This window comes from Humulus lupulus, chromosome 4, assembly GCF_963169125.1.
Source record: "Humulus lupulus chromosome 4, drHumLupu1.1, whole genome shotgun sequence".
Taxonomy (NCBI): domain Eukaryota; kingdom Viridiplantae; phylum Streptophyta; class Magnoliopsida; order Rosales; family Cannabaceae; genus Humulus; species Humulus lupulus.
The window spans coordinates 165571051-165587050 of record NC_084796.1 but is presented as its reverse complement, the minus strand read 5'-3'; the positions used below and the strand labels follow the sequence as shown (position 1 = coordinate 165587050).

At 44.0% G+C, this 16000-nt stretch overlaps 2 protein-coding genes across 2 annotated transcripts; both read left to right on the top strand.

Annotated features, from left to right (window-relative positions):
* The first annotated feature begins 427 nt into the window (after window positions 1-427).
* On the top strand, window positions 428-1540 carry LOC133832648 (uncharacterized). The gene is made up of 2 exons (XM_062262960.1): window positions 428-649; window positions 731-1540. Exons 1-2 carry the CDS (start codon window positions 428-430, stop codon window positions 1538-1540), a joined length of 1032 nt encoding a protein of 343 aa, XP_062118944.1.
* A 342-nt stretch (window positions 1541-1882) lies between these two features.
* Window positions 1883-2485, top strand: LOC133832647 (uncharacterized). The gene is made up of 2 exons (XM_062262959.1): window positions 1883-2138; window positions 2244-2485. The coding sequence occupies exons 1-2, from the start codon at window positions 1883-1885 to the stop codon at window positions 2483-2485; spliced, it is 498 nt and encodes a 165-aa protein (XP_062118943.1).
* Window positions 2486-16000: the final 13515 nt, after the last annotated feature.

Genomic DNA, 16000 nt, shown 5'->3' with positions numbered 1-16000 from the left:
CGGTCTTTCCCCTTACGGATCATGAGATTCTGACTGTCACAACAGCCCAAGCCAAATTAGAAGCCGAGATCACCGAGTTGCGAAGAACCAATGAAGCCATGCGCAAAAATCAAGACAAAGAAAGTCCCAACCTCGATGGGTTAGGAACTCAGGTCGTCCAGATCGACCCACCCGAAGGGAACGCTTATCATGTCGGAGAGGGATATCAAGGCCCTGTGCCATCGTCCCCAGCATGCCACCATCAAAGGACAGGCGAGCGACGGGCCGAGCGGTACGAAACACATTCATGAACAGAAGCAAACCTATAAGAATAGCCCAAACTGCCGCAGAGAACGGGTGACAAAAAACCCAGGCACAGGTCCCACAAGGTGTAGCAATTTAAGAACTTACCCCCTCTGTCCAGTTCTTGGAAAGCTAGAAAGAGGAAATGCTGCGAGAGGTGATGCAAAAGTTCTCCGACGGGAGATCTGCACACAGCTCTGACTACGTGGAATTGGTTTCAAGAACCGCTGAGAGATCACCTTTTGAAAAATGGATACAGAACGAGCCGAAGCCGAGAGATTTCATGATTCCCCCTCTACCAACATTCAATGGGAAGGGAGACTCACTTAATCACTTATTCCAGTTCCAACAGAAGATGGCCTTGGAAGTAAATAATGAAGCCATACAATGCAAAGTATTCTCCACGAATTTTTCTTGACCAGCTCTACTATGGTTCAAACAACTAAAGCCTGGCTCTATCAGCAACATCGGTGACCTTCGCAGAGCTTCTCTTCAGCAGTACAATGCCAACCACAAAGCTCCAAGAGCAATGGCAGATCTCTACCGAATTGAGCAAGGAGAAAATGAGAACCCAAAGTCGTACCTACAACGCTTTATCGATCTTGTACACCAAATTCACGATGTAGAGCCAGCAACCACGACCAACCTCTTCGTCAAGAGTCTGCAGGTGGGGTCCCTCTTACACGAAAATCTCACTATGACTCCACCATATGACATGGCTGAAATTCAGGCCCGAGCTGAGGGCGTCTTCAGAGTCTTGGAATATCGAGAGCATGTAGAGAAGAAGTCCGCTCTCATTTCAACACCACCACCAAACAACCCGTCCCCTCCATCTACAAGGGACGAAAAAAGAAAGAGGCAGGAGTCAGACCCTGCGAAGGGGGGAAAGAGGCCAAGAATGAGTCGAGACCCACCAAGATTCTCTTCTTTCGAGTACACTATCCCGCAGGAGGTCATCTATGAAGAGAACAAAGATAGACCCATCTGGCGGGAACCATACAAAATCATTACTCCCCCAGAAAGGAGACACAAGAGTAGGTTCTGCACCTTCCACAAGGACCATGGCCATACACTTTCTGAATGCTACAACCCATCCCCTCCATCTACAAGGGACGAAAAAAGGAAGAGGCAGGAGTCAGACCCTACGAAGGGGGGAAAGAGGCCAAGAATGAGTCGAGACCCACCAAGATTCTCTTCTTTCGAGTACACTATCCTGCAGGAGGTCATCTATGAAGAGAACAAAGATAGACCCATCTAGTGGGAACCATACAAAATCACCACTCCCCCATAAAGGAGAGACAAGAGTAGGTTCTGTACCTTCCACAAGGACCATGGCCACACAATTTCAGAATGCTACAACCTCCACAACCAAATTCAGGCCCTTATGAGAAACGAACGATGGACCCAGTACATTAAAGGATCTGACAGGCCCGTCATCCCACAGCCCAATACCACTCCTACCCCAACACCAGCAACAGCGCCGACCTCAACAAACATGGCTTCTACAAGTTCACAAGAACCCCTCAAACAAGTCCCCATGATACACGGGACCGTGGAACCGACCATGGAATAAGAGCAGAAGTCTAAAAACCATAAGAGAATGGAGGAAAGAGTAAAGCGATATAGATCACTAGGGCACATCGTCAATTTTTTCACTACAGAAGAGAGGTGCTACCCTGCTTCTGTAATAACTTTTACAAAAGATGAGCTACGGGCAGTACACCTACCCCATGATGATCCTTTGGTTATCAAACTACAAGTACACCATTGCCAGTTGGGGAGAGTTTTAGTCGACGAGGCCAGTGGCATTGATGTCCTCTTCTGGGAAGCCTTCCAGAAAATGGGTCTCGAGGAAAGTCAGATCAGACCATCTGTTGCACCAATCCTGGGATTCAACAGCCAAAGAGTATACCCGAAGGGCGTTATCAGGCTAAATGTAGTTGTTGTATAATGCACTTTAGAAGTGGACTTCCTGATAGTAGACTCTATCACAAGCTACAACGCAATCATGGGAGGAAATTGGACCCACAGAATGCAAGGCGTCGTCTCCACTTTGCACCAAGTTATGCGATGTCAATCACCTAATGGGCACTACACCATTGACATAAAAGGGTATCAGAGGAAGGCAAAGAAGTGCTACTTGACCCTGAAGGAGATAAACAAAATTGACACTTCAACCCTTGGCAATGAGCCCACCAAATAACAATCAGAGGGTAGATTACCAGCATATCTCAGAAGCATAGAAACAGAGGAAGATCATGATAAGCCACAAACAACTCTCGACGATCTGGATGAGATCTGCATAGATGAAAATGATCCACCCAAAAAATTGATGGTAAGTGCCCGATTGCCAGATTCAGAAAAACAAGGTCTAATCAAGTTCCTCAAAACTAGAGTTGGGACTTTTGCCTGGTCCCCACATGATATACCGGGTATAAATCCCACAATCATGTGTCATAGCCTCAATATATCAAACAACTTCCCAGTCGTCAAGTAGAGGCAAAGGAGGTTCGCTCCTGAAGTCAACCAGGCAATACAAGAAGAGGTGCAATGGTTACTGAGCATAGGCGTGATCGAAGAATGCCTATATCCCAGCTAGCTAGCAAACAATGTGGAGGTCTTGAAGAAAAATGGGAAAAACGCATGTGCATAGACTATACTAACTTGAACAAGGCATGCCCCAAAGATAGCTACCCTCTTCCAAAAATCAATCAAATGATAGATGCCACGGCGGGTTACGAAAGGATGATCTTCCTTGATGCCTATTCAGGGTACAATCAGATCCCAATGAAAATAGAGGATCGAATTCACACAGATTTCACCACAGAGCGCGGTTTATACTGCTACAAAGTCATGCCCTTTGGTCTAAAAAATGCAGGGGCAACATATCAGAGGCTAATGCACAAGCTTTTTTCCTCATTTCTTAGTAAAATCATGGAAGTATACATCGATGACATGGTGGTCAAATCTCGATAGGGTGCCACACATGTGGAAGACCTAAGTGAGTGCTTCAACATACTCGATACCTATCAAATGAAGTTGAACCCAGCCAAATGCATTTTTGGAGTATCCTCTGGAAAGTTCTTAGGGTATGTAGTCAGCAAGAGGGGCATTGAGGCCAATCCAACCCAAATTGCCTCACTATCAAAGGTCAAGGAGCCTAGAACCGTCCAAGATATTCAGACTCTAATAGCCAAAGTAGTAGCCCTAAGCAAATTTATATCCTGCATGTCAGATCGTTGCTAGCCCTTCTTTTAGTGCATCAAGAAATCCACCAACACCGCATGGGGGCAGATCAAAATAAAGCTTTCAAGGAATTAAAATCCTACCTAAGTACTCTACCCATATTAAGCTCTCCCGTCCTCAATGAAGACCTCTTTTTATACATATATGTTTCCAACTTTGCTGTGAGCTCTGTACTCTTCAGAGAAGATGAAGGCAAGCAGAAGCCAGTGTTTTACTGTAGTAAGATGTTGTTAGACGCTGAGACACGCTACAACACCACAAATAACGAAGTTGAATATGAAGCCCCGGTCTATGGACTAAAATTGGCACGAAGCATGGGCGTCAAGTGACTACGAGTTAGAGGAGATTCAAAAATGATGATAGAACAAGTGGCTGGTAATTTCGACACTAAGGCACCCCATCTGACCAACCTATTGGAAAAGGTATCCAAATTAAAGTCACAATTCAAACAGTTCGAGCTCATACAAATTCCTAGGGAGCTGAATCAGAAGGCAGATGCCTTTGCAAAGAAAGCCTCTGTGGGGGAATGCTTGCGACACTCATCAATTTCCACAACCCATACACAAGAAGCTATGAGAGTTTGTTCCATCTCGACAGAGCTTGAATGTTGGATGGAGCCAATTACCAGGTATCTGACCGAATTCGAACTGCCTGCCAATACGAAAGATGCCAAGCTTCTACTCCTTAGAGCTCAACACTACTCCATTATCAATGGGACGCTATATCGCAAATCCTTTAATGGCCCCTACTTACGGTTCTTGCGCCCCACAAAAGCGAAAAAATTATTAGAAGAAATCCACGAAGGAGCCTATGGGAACCACACCCGGGGGGGTAGCTTAGCACACAAAGCACTAACAGCGGGGTACTACTTGCCATACATGATGACAGAGGCACGTGACTATGCAAAAAAATGTGATAGATGCCAGCGATTTGCACCTACCATACACCAAACGGCGCAAATTCTGCATTCTGCTGTCGCCCCATGGCCATTCGTGAAGTGGGGGATGGATGTAGTCGGAGAACTACCCAGGGCTGCTGGTGGAAAGCGGTATGCCTTGTTAGCCATTGATCACTTCACCAAGTGGGTCGTGGCAGAGGCTTACGTTATAGTCAGTAAAACAGACACCATAAGTTTCATATGGAAGCATATCATCTGCTAGTTTGGGATCCCATGGGAAATAGTCGTTGATAACGAGACCCCATTTCAAAATGCCAAAGTACAAGAACTGTGTGATACATACAAAATAAAGTTAAGCTTTGCTTCTGTCACCTATCCCCAAGGCAATGGCCAAGCAGAAGCTTCTAACAAGGTCATTTTTCGCCAACATAAAAAGAAACTTGAAAGATAAAAAAGGCATGTGGGTAGAAGAGTTACCAAAGGTGCTATGGGCATACAGAACAACAAAAAGGACCTCCACAAGCGAGTCTCCCTGCACTATGGTATATGGAACAGAAGCCATTATCCCCACAAAGGTGGGCCTGCCAACACTTCGAACAGAAATCGCTTCTGATCTGAACACGAACAACGAGCAGCTGACTCACAACCTCATCCTCTTGGATGAATTATGTATGATAGCATAGATTAGACATGAAAAGTACCAGAACATACCGGAACGCTATTACAACAATAGGGTACACTCACGTTCATTTAAGAAGGGAGATTGGGTTCTGCGCAAAGTTACTGGCAATCAGAAGAAGCTAGAGCCTAACTGGGAGGCTCCTTTTGAAGTCACATTATCATTGGGACGAGGGTCTTACACTCTGAAGAACATAAATAATGGAAAAAATGTACCACGTACTTGGAACGCTATGTCTTTGAAACATTATTACTATTAAATACTGTATATACTCCAAAGTTCAAAAGTAATAGAACAACTTTCCTTTTGCACATCACTCTATAATACTTTACTTAGTCAACATCTACTGATGTATATCTACGTAAGGAATCTCTCCTGACGCACCATAAGTAGTACACACATGTGAACACTGCCACCCTACTTGCTCTGCACTAGGAGCTACTATTAACATGCATACTTTAATATATCCTTACCTACCTATATGGGTTAAAACATTATTCACGTGCACTACACCCCACCTACCACGTCCAATATAAATATGGCCCTGTGGTGATCAATTAAACACACAAAACACACACAGAGGCATGATGTTTAACGACCCAAATTTACTAATAAGCCTTAAGGGCCTTGATTAGTGTGCCGGGAGGGCATAACTGGATTATATGTGATTTAATGATTTAAAAGCATGTTATATAATTATTTGAATATCTGTGATGCATGACTATGTGTATTAGTATGCATGTAGGCCCTGATTAGTTTAGAAGGGCATAATTGTAATTTTGGCCCGTTGAGGGCATAACTGTATAAATATGTGATAAATTGTCGAGATCACATTATTATGTGGATATATTTGTAATATGTGACTCGAGACGATCCAAGTGAGCGGTTTAGCAAAAAAGTCACGGCAGGGATTTATACCCGGCTCGGGGCGAGCCTGGGGGTATTTTTGGGAATTTAGAGAATATATTGGGGTCAACTTTGACATTGAGGAATATAATTGGTGATTAGTTAGGTGTCGTGAGGTGAGCGGTAAATATTAGAGACACTCGAGGAATTAGCGGGAATTTGGTGAAATGACCAAAATGCCCCTAGGTGGATTAAAAGGCCTAGGAATTATGGGAGGGTATTGTGGTCATTTGGTTTATAAGAGATAAATGTTATTAGGCTTTATACTTAGTGGAATGTGTAGAAAGGGCTGGAATTCTGAAGGAAAGAAAAGAAGGAAAAGGAGGGGAAAGAAAAACAGGGCAAATTCTAAGGTCGATTTAGGACTTCCTCACCATTTTCTTCTGGAGGTTTGAGGCTAGAATCCAAAGGAGCTTAAGGCTGAGATTGTATGCTTGAGGTCTTGATCAGGTTGGGGCTGAGGTTGTTCATCAATTGAGGTAAGACTTTGGGGTTAATATTTCAGTTCCTGGTTTTGGTGTTGAGCTGGTTTTTCTAAGCAAAGTTCTGTGGGAATCCTAGGGAGTTGAGGCTGAAGATTTGAGGAGGAGAAGGCTAATCAAGATTGGGAGACAACCTAGGCTAAGCTCATCCATCAGAGGTAAGGAACTTTAGTTTTAAGCTTTGTGATTTCTGTGGTTTTGCTGAGTTTCTGAGCTTTAGGTCCAGCTATGGTGAATTCTTTTATTAGGAGTGCATGGGATTGAATTATGTGTGGTTGGGATGTTTGGGATGAGTGGAGGATATTGGTAGGCTTGTTTTTATGTTTGGGTGAAGTTTGGAAAATTTTTAGTAAGGTTTGGCTCGGGGAAAATCGAAGGAGGAAAAGGCAGGATTTGCTGTGTTGTGACTAGCGCTAGTCATTGGGCGCTATAGCGCTAGGCTGAGTGGTCTGGGGCGCTTTTGGCTCTGTTAGCGCTCTCCTTAGAGCGTTGTAGTGCTACCCTGTTTCCAGAAAGGGGTTTTGGGGTTATTTTCAAGGGTTTTTGCCCGGGGGTTCGGGGTTCAATCCGTTTGGTGGAATTGGAGCTTCCCGAGGGCTCGGGATTGGTCCCGAGGTTAGGTTTTGGACTTGAGGTTTGGTGATGATTCTGATCTATCTGTGACTAGGTGTACGCTAGGGCTCAAGAGGGATCATGCTTGAGGATCAAATGGAACAAAGCTAGAAAATCTAAAGGTAAGAAAACTGCACCCGGTTATATGTTTGTGACGGGACTAAGTGCTCCCGATATCTATATAATGTCATAGATGGTATTACGCCATGGGACATGTGATAAATGGCCTAAGGGTGCCGTAAATTATACTTGCGCACATGGCGCGGCTCAGCCACTAGTAGCCGAGGATAGCTTAATATTCACTGAGCTTGGTTTAAGCGGGCTGGAGTCAGTGGGATAAATAGAGGGTGCGGCCTAAGGGGGTTAACCCTAGTTATCATATGTGGATTGATTGTTGATATGAAATTATATACTTGGTATGCTGAATACTTGATTAACATGAATGCTTAAACTGTTGAGTACATGCTTATGCGGTATGAGTTATCTGATTGTCTGATGAATGATTGTGCTCTATTGTTGTGCTTTCGTGCTGGGCCTTGGCTCACGGGTGCTACGTGGTGCAAGTAAAGGCAAAGGCAAGTTGGACTAATCCTGAGATGGAGAGCTGCGGGGCTGAATGTACATAGTCAGTTGATCGGCTGCCATGTCCGAGGAGTGGAACAGGACAAGAAACGCTTAACTATCTGTTTTGCCTTAGAGTGGCTAATCACTGTATTTAAATCTTGAATCTTTTGTAAACAATCTTTAACTTATTACTTTTGGGATCCCATGTAAAAAATAAAAATGTTTATTTATAAGAAGTGAAGCTTTTGAGACCAAAATCTTTTAACCCTAGTTCAACTATAGTTTCAGTAACATGTTTTGAATTAAATGACTTAATTAGCAAGTCTTGCACCTTTATAAACACACAATGTAACGGTCTTGGCTATCCAGGGTGTTACATGATGTATCCCTCACTCTACTAGTTCTCTTACAAGCAAAGGCATACGATTTTGCCTAGCCAACCTTTAAACAATGATTCATTCTACTTCACTCGTGGCATCTACACAATGAGTTCCACATTAGGAATCTCATTACACAACCAAATGTGTTCTAATCTGACCTGACAAAAACAAAGAGGAGCTAGGGTCAGCCATTTCGCAGTCTAATCTGACTTGACTACGCGAGTTTGGCTATCCGGTGAGGGTAATATTCACCATCTACCATGTCCTCTTACTTTGCTGGAAGATTATGTGTATACAACTTAAACTACAATCTGCCCTTCGGGTCAAGCAAATAGAGTAGCCCCGCCTATGCGGTCTAATCCCCCCTGACTACTACAGCAGAACCATCGGACACCCCACTTCGGCTCTGCCTCAATTCCAGAGTAATTGGTTTGGCAATCCAAGAATGAGAGGAACTTTCCCAGAACTCATACCCACATCTTACCCACTGGCTGCCTCTGTTGGGTTTAATGGCCCACCCCCTTATTCGGGGAGCCTATCTCAGCAAAAGGCACCCAATAAACCAAGGTATGAGTGCAATGGAAAGATGACTGATCTTAGGCTCTACCTCGGCGCCTAGCCCCGCATGCTGTGTTCTGCATCCGAGCTCAGCCACGTCACCTCCTCTCACAAATGGTAGAGCATCTAACTTGTTCTTTAACACACCCAAGGGGACGACTTAGTTCTAAGGAAAGAACAACGCACTCAACTCTCTCAATGAACACAAGAACAACACACTCAACTCTCTCAACAATCGCAAGGATAATGAAAACGTGTTTTGTAAATCAACAACTTATCGAAAGATTAGTTTCATTTATAAAATGCGTTCTGTTAAATATCACTTTACAATTATTTACATAATTCATTGTCATTTTTATGCAAGACAAACATAACATTACTAGTTCCATACACCTTCTGCTAATGACTAATCCCACTCAATGCGACGCACATACTCCGCCATCGCACTCTCTAGCTTCGGATGACCTATCCCATATCGCTCACACGATATGTAGTATGGGATTCCACTTCTCACTAACTCATTTAATGCCCACGTTGAGTACAACCACTATGGCTTATCAAAGATCTGCCTCAGAAACAACATGTTTACCCAATCACGATGCTCACCTGAAATGGAAATATCATCAGAACCATTCGGTCGCCTTAAAACTATGCACACATAACTCACTCCACACTTAACTGGGCATTCTCTCCCACCATCTGTACGGGTTTCTCCTATATCTCTCACGCAGAGGCCCAAAGGGCTTGTGAAGCCTCTCATCGATACATGTCAATTGAACGTCACAAGCTACAATATTATCATTTTCATCATATCAAACAGACATATTCGACAACAGATAAAACCAAACAGCTTTATATACGATACACAATACTATATAACCAATATACATTGTCTTAATACTATACACGGTCATTGTCCAAAAATGAAAATGAGAGGGGTGGAGAGCACATATGTACAACATATAAAATCTATGTAGACCGTTCTACAACACCTCTTTCACTCCTTGACATTGCCTGTGTCACTGGCATTGACACTGTGTCCGCCTCTTTTTCTGCTACCACCTGTGCAGAAGCCTCTGCAATGGTAACAATACCTGAGATAGAAGCCACCTCCCCTGCAACATCGCCTTCTTCGGCAGGTTCTCCACTTGCAGTGTAGATCAAACCCAGGGCATCGCCCATTTGCCTCAATTTCTCTAGATGTTGCACCGGTAGTTGATTTGCATATCCTTGAGCTCACCAAGGTACTATTCGACGTCATATTCTCCAACCTTCACGTCTATACTTTTACAATACATCTCCAGCTTAACCCATTTCTCCTCTAGGTTCTGCTTCTTATTCCGCAACGCAAGGTCCAGATACTTTGCAGTGTCCACCTCGGCAATCCTCACGATCTTTCGTTTGGTAATTTCATGATCTCTAATGCGCTACCTCATGGCCTCCACTCCTGCCTCTTCCATCTTTTGTAAAACAAACAGGTCAAACACTTAATACATAAAACACAAATTTCAACCATACCATCACCATGACAGTCTATACATCGCATACCTTAGTCATTTCTTTCAACTATCGCTCATTTTTGGCTATGACCTTCTCTTTCTCCTTCAACTCAGCGTTTAACTGAAGCTCTGCCTCCAGCTTCTGCTTCCGTACATTTGCAATGTTCATCTCCAACCCATCCACCTTCCATTGCAACTCCTTCCTCTCCTTCTCCCCCAACTCCTTATTCGTCTTCAAAGACACCACATCTTCCTACAAATCGTTGATAATTTCATTCAGCGTCACCATCCGCTTCTCATGCTCCGTGCAAAACTAGCTCTTCTCCATCCAATTGTTAGTCATCGCCACTAAATCTGCCTTTAGCTTGTCATGCTCCATCTCTAGTTCAATGGATCCTACCAACTTTGCCTCGGTGGATGCCACTTTCTCTTTCACCTGTGCCAGCTCTGCTTCTAGCTTTTTCACAGCCTCTGCAAGCACGCTGCAGTTAGCTTCAGCCACACTCCTTCCCTCACATTCCTCCTCGAGCATGGCTGCCTGTTCAACCATCTTAGAGCTATTCTGAACAGCCGCTGCATACTCCCTTCTAAGAGCAGATGCGCATACATAGCTCTGCCAAAATTCAATGCGTTTGTCAACCATCAATGCAACACACAACATATAAGTAAAATCATCACACAAAAAGGGTATTCACACGAATATTCCAGCAAGTGATGCTCACCATCCATATATGATCAGACGCTTGTTGCAACAAGTCACCCTGACCACTCAGTGAGCCAATTGCTTCAACAGGAAGATGCGTCCGACTTATGCGCAGCATCTCTTCCATCACCTCCATTGACGCAGTTGACACAAACTCTGGCAATCCTTCTTCTCTGCTAATTGCTTTTATCCCTGCTGATGCAGTAATAGAAGCAACATGGGCAACTGGTTCCCCACTTGCTAATGACGACACCACAAGGCTATCAGACACCAATGCACTTAATCCCAACTCAGGGAGTCGCGGCATGGAAGAATGAGAAATCAACCCTTCGCCAACATCTTCACCTAGATCACTCGACAAAAACAACCGCGTCTACACCGCAGAGGACATAATCTACTCTAAGAAGGAATTAGGTGAGTCAAAGTTGATTATCGTCTCTAAGGATAGAATAATTACCTCCCATGAGGACATACCTGCCGCTGCAGAGGCCAGGTAAGCATCGACACCCGAGCTCTGGCCTCCCACGACCTTAGTAGCTTCTGACCTCTAAGGAACAGAAGCAGTTTCCATGCCAAAACCATCGTGGTTTAAGTCTCAGAACACCGAGGTGATTTCTTTGCTCGCATCTATTGAACGTGAAGGGCTGCATGTGGTTCCCGAGCCTCCCCCCAAAGCATCCTTTAAAAAGCAGTTCTTACAAGAGGCAGAGGCGGGACATTTTCCTTCTGATCCATGCCTATTAGTAAGGCAGGTGTCAGAGCCTCCAGACGAGGCAACAACAAAAGTCACCACTCCTATAGAGCTAGGAAAAACATTGGGAGATCTCACTCCCACTAGCGTGTCATCAAGCGCTTGAGTGTGAGCCATCGCCCCTGGTGAATTGACTGTTGCAGAGGAAAGAGCCACTAGGGGTAAATCACTTTTTGAGCCCTCCCCCAGAGAGGATCCTGGTGTAAAAGAAGAAGGGGATGGCTTAGCTTGAGAAGCGGCGTGAGTGGACCCCAGAGACATCTTGGAGAGAGAGACAAAGCCTGCCCAAGTGGCAATTTCCCAGGCGTAAGCTTATGAATTATCAAGGAAGAGCCTCCAGTGGCGGAAGCAGACCCTCTCGAGACACATGATTTGGACGAAATTACTTTTCCATTATCTGAATCCTCATCAGAGGACTCTTCCCATGACTTCCTCTTCCCCAAGGCATCCTTTGACAAAGGCACCTGTTGAAGAGGCTGGATTTACAGAGCTGCAGAGGGCGTGGAGGATCGACCGTGTATACGAGAGGATCTGCGACCCAAAGCAGATTTGTCTAGGGAGGCTTCTGAAGTGTGGGATGGCTCAGAGCCATCTTTCTTTTTACTCTCAGGGGCCCCCTGACGCTTGGCACCCGCTGCAAAGGTTTCAGAGCACGCCCTTTCGTACTTTGTAACTACCCAAATTTACTAATAAGGCTTAAGGGCCTTGATTAGTGTGCCGGGAGGGAATAATTGGAATATATGCGATAATTGTTGAGACCACATTATTATGTGGATATATCTGTAATCTGTGATTCGAGACGATCCTAGTGAACAGATTAGCGAAAAAGTCACAGCGGGGATTTATACCCAGCTTGGGGCGAGCCTAGGGGTGTAAATGGGAATTTAGTGAATATATTGGGGTCTATTTTGGACATCGAGGAATATAATTGGTGATTAATTAGGTATCGGAAAGTAAGCAGGAAATATTAGAGACACTTGAGGAATTAGCGGGAATTGGGTAAAATGACCAAAATGGCCCTAAGTGGATTAAAAGACTTAGGATTAAAGGGGAGGGCATTATGGTCATTTGGCTTTTAAGAGATAGTTATTGCTGAGGCTTTATTCTTAGTGGAAGTTGTAGAATAAGGTAGAAGTCTGAGAAAAGAAGGGAAAAGAAAGAAAAAAGAAAGGGAAGAAACCAGGGCATTTTTCCAAGGGTCGGTTTATGTTTTCCTTCATCATTTTCTTATGTTTTCTTGGAGAAAAGCTCAGAGGGGAGTTAGGTTAGGCTGAGCAACAGGAATTCTGAGCTAGGCTTGAAGGATTGGCAAGGGCTTAGCAAGAACACACCACCACCTAAGGTAAGACTTTGGAGTTTTCAGTTTCTGGTTTAGATTGTTTGAACTATGGTGTCTAAGCTGAGTTGATGGGAACTTTAGGGGAATTCAAGCCAAGGATTGAGGAAGAGAAAGCTAAGGAGGTCTAGAGACTAACTCAAAGTCGAATTTCCATCAAAGGTATAAAACTCTAAGCTTTAAACTTTGAAGTTTTGATTGTTTTTGCTGAGTTTCTGAAGTCTAGGAGCAACTATGGTGAATTTTGGGATTAGGGGTGCATGTGGTTAGGTTTTGTATGATTGTGATGCTTGGGATTAGTGGATTATGTTAATAAGCTTGTTTTTAAGTTTGGTTAAGGATTGGAAGAGTTTTTGTAAGGGTTGGCTCGGGGAAATCGCAGGAAGGGAAAATGCAGTGTTGGCTGTCTGTGACTAGCGCTAGCCTTTGGGCACTGTAGCGCTAGGCCAAGCATGCTGAGGGTATTTTGGTTCTGCTTGTAGCGCTGTAGCGCCCTCCTTAGAGCGCTGTAGTGCTACCCTGTTTCCAGAAAGGGGTTTTTGAGTTATTTTCAAGGGTTTTTGCCTGGGGGTTCGGGGTTCGATTCCACCACCCCGTTTGGTGGAATTGGAGCTTCCCGAGGGCTTGGGATTGGTCCTGAGGCTAGGTTTTGGACTTGAGGTTTGGTGATGACTTTGATCTATGGTTGTGATTAGGTGAGCGCTAGGGCTCGAGGGGGATCGTGCTCAAGGAATCAAGTGAACAAAGCTAGCGAATTTAAAAGTAAGAAAATTGCTCCCAGTTATATGTTTGTGATGGGACTAAGAGCTCCCGATATCTGTATAATGCCAATGATGGTATTATGCCATGGGGACATGTGATATCGGCCTAAGGCTGCCGTATATAATATTTGCGCACAGGGCGCGGCTTGGCCACTGGTAGCCGAGGACAGCTTTATATTCACTGAGCTCGGTTTAAGCGGGCCGGAGTCAGTGGGATAATGGAGGGTGCGGCCTGAGGGTGCTAACCCTAGTTATCATTTGTGAATTGGTGTATAATATGAGTTTATATGTGTAGTATGTTGAATACTTGGTTATTCTTAATGTTTGTATGGTTGAGAGCATGTTTATGCAATATGAAATATTGAATTGTCTGTTGATTGCTTATGCTCTACTATTGTGTTTTCATGCTGGGCCTTGGCTCACGGGTGCTACGTGGTGCAGGTAAAGGCAAAGGCAAGTTGGACCAATCCTAAGATGGAGAGCTGCGGGGTTGAATGTACATAGTTAGCTATTCGGTCGCCATGGCCGAGGAGTGGATCAGGACAAAGATTGCCTAACTGTCTATTTTTCCTTAATATGGCTAATACCGTATTTAATTCTTGAATATTTTGTAAATGGTTTTAGTTCTATTGTTTTTGGGATCCCGTGTAATCAGAAAATGTTATTTATAAGAAATACAACTTTTGAGACCAAAATATTTTAACCATAGTTCCATTATAGTTTCAGTAACACGTTTTTAACTAAATGACTTGATTAGCAAGTCTAGCACTTTTATAAACACACAGTGTAACGGTCTTGGCTATCCAGGGCGTTACATACTCAGTCCTTGACAATTTCAAAGTAGATGAAGAAGGGGTAGGCCTTTTTAAGAGCGTTCCCAACTGCTTCGCGCATACAGCCATGACCTTGGCAAGGGTTATTTCACCCTTCTAAGTCCTGGCTTGCATAGCCCCTAAATCAGTTCAGTACAGGAAGCAGAGGTGAGTCATGATTTGCATACAGTAGGGATTCATGACCCCTTGATGCTAATGGCATTCTCTTTAGACTCGTGGAGGATTCCTTTCTCTGTCAACAGACTCTGCCTCTCAGGGTTCATGCTGACTTGAGGCCACGAAAAATCTGGGGCATAAGGAAAAATTAAAACACAGAGGACTGTGTGAATAGTCAATCATTTAAAACAAAAAATATACACATAAAAAGAAGGACGAAACAGAGACAAGGTGCGCCTTTTATAAAAACCCTAGCGAAGGGGAAAATTTCATGGGGCAAAAACTTGGGGTACCATGCACCTTCGACAGTGAAGAAGTGCTTATCCCAGTTCTTGTGGGAACTATTAAAATTAGTGAAGATCATACGGTCCTTCTTAGGAGAAAGATAGAAGGTCTTCCAGGGCTTGCCTTCTACCGCCTTGTTTGTCGACTTGGTGAAGCATGCATAAATGTCATCTGATTGAATGTCGACATTCCTAAGAGCTCCAATCATCTGGGCCCCAGTAATGGATTGGATGGCGTTTGGGAGGAACTGAGAAATGTGAGCCCCGGAGTTTGAAATTATTTGGACCAGCAGAGCAGGAAGAGAAAACCAAAGCCACTCAATGTGTCTCAAACTCATGAAAATCTCACCAGGCTTGACCACATCCTTAAACCACCATTCTTTTAATTTGAAATTCGTAAGCATTCGGACTATGACATTGTCTGGGATATTGAACGACTTGCATATACGGTCGAATGCAGCTTTGTATCCTTCACGGTCTACAAGTTCAGGGGACGAACGTGAAGCCATAGCTGTAGAGATTCGAATGGATGATTATCTACAGAAGAGAAAGAGCGAATGAACTTAGGGTTTTTCTGTCTTTCTCTGAGGAAATCAAAATGGAAGATAGCTGATTTGAGAATGGAATGAAATGATTTGAAACAGTAAAGTGAAAAAGGAAATACGCACAGACAAGGTGTAATGCTTGGTAATTGTGTGCTCAATAAATTTGAGGTGACAATTGTCAGGATTCACCATGATTGTTTGCATGCAGTGATTCTTGATTGAAGTGAAGCGACGACATTGGGTGAAAATTTTGAAGATGAAGAGTCGGCCCAAGATTTGAATGGTCTAATAAGTATACCAAATTCAAAACTCGGGCCAAGGGGCATCTATTGGGCTCAAAATATTCGGCCCAAATGTTTTGTTGTTTTGGGTAAAGTGAAATGAAGCATTTTAGTCTAGGCAGAGGAGCCAAAGTCAGAGGTCGTGGACCAGAGGCGGACCTTGCCTCTGTCCTCTGCGTACCTGAAAGATCCAAAAGTGTTTTGGCGGGATATTCAGTTATTCATTCAACCAATCAGGAAGTAG

Excerpts from the sequence above, each read along its gene's own strand:
- LOC133832647 (XM_062262959.1), top strand. The coding sequence starts at position 1,883 with ATGGAGGAAAGAGTAAAGCGATATAGATCACTAGGGCACATCGTCAAT. Across the intron at positions 2,139-2,243 it reads GAAAATGGGTCTCGAGGAAA|AAGTGGACTTCCTGATAGTA; the intron begins GTCAGATCAGAC and ends AATGCACTTTAG.
- LOC133832648 (XM_062262960.1), top strand. The coding sequence starts at position 428 with ATGCTGCGAGAGGTGATGCAAAAGTTCTCCGACGGGAGATCTGCACAC. Across the intron at positions 650-730 it reads AACAGAAGATGGCCTTGGAA|CCTGGCTCTATCAGCAACAT; the intron begins GTAAATAATGAA and ends AAACAACTAAAG.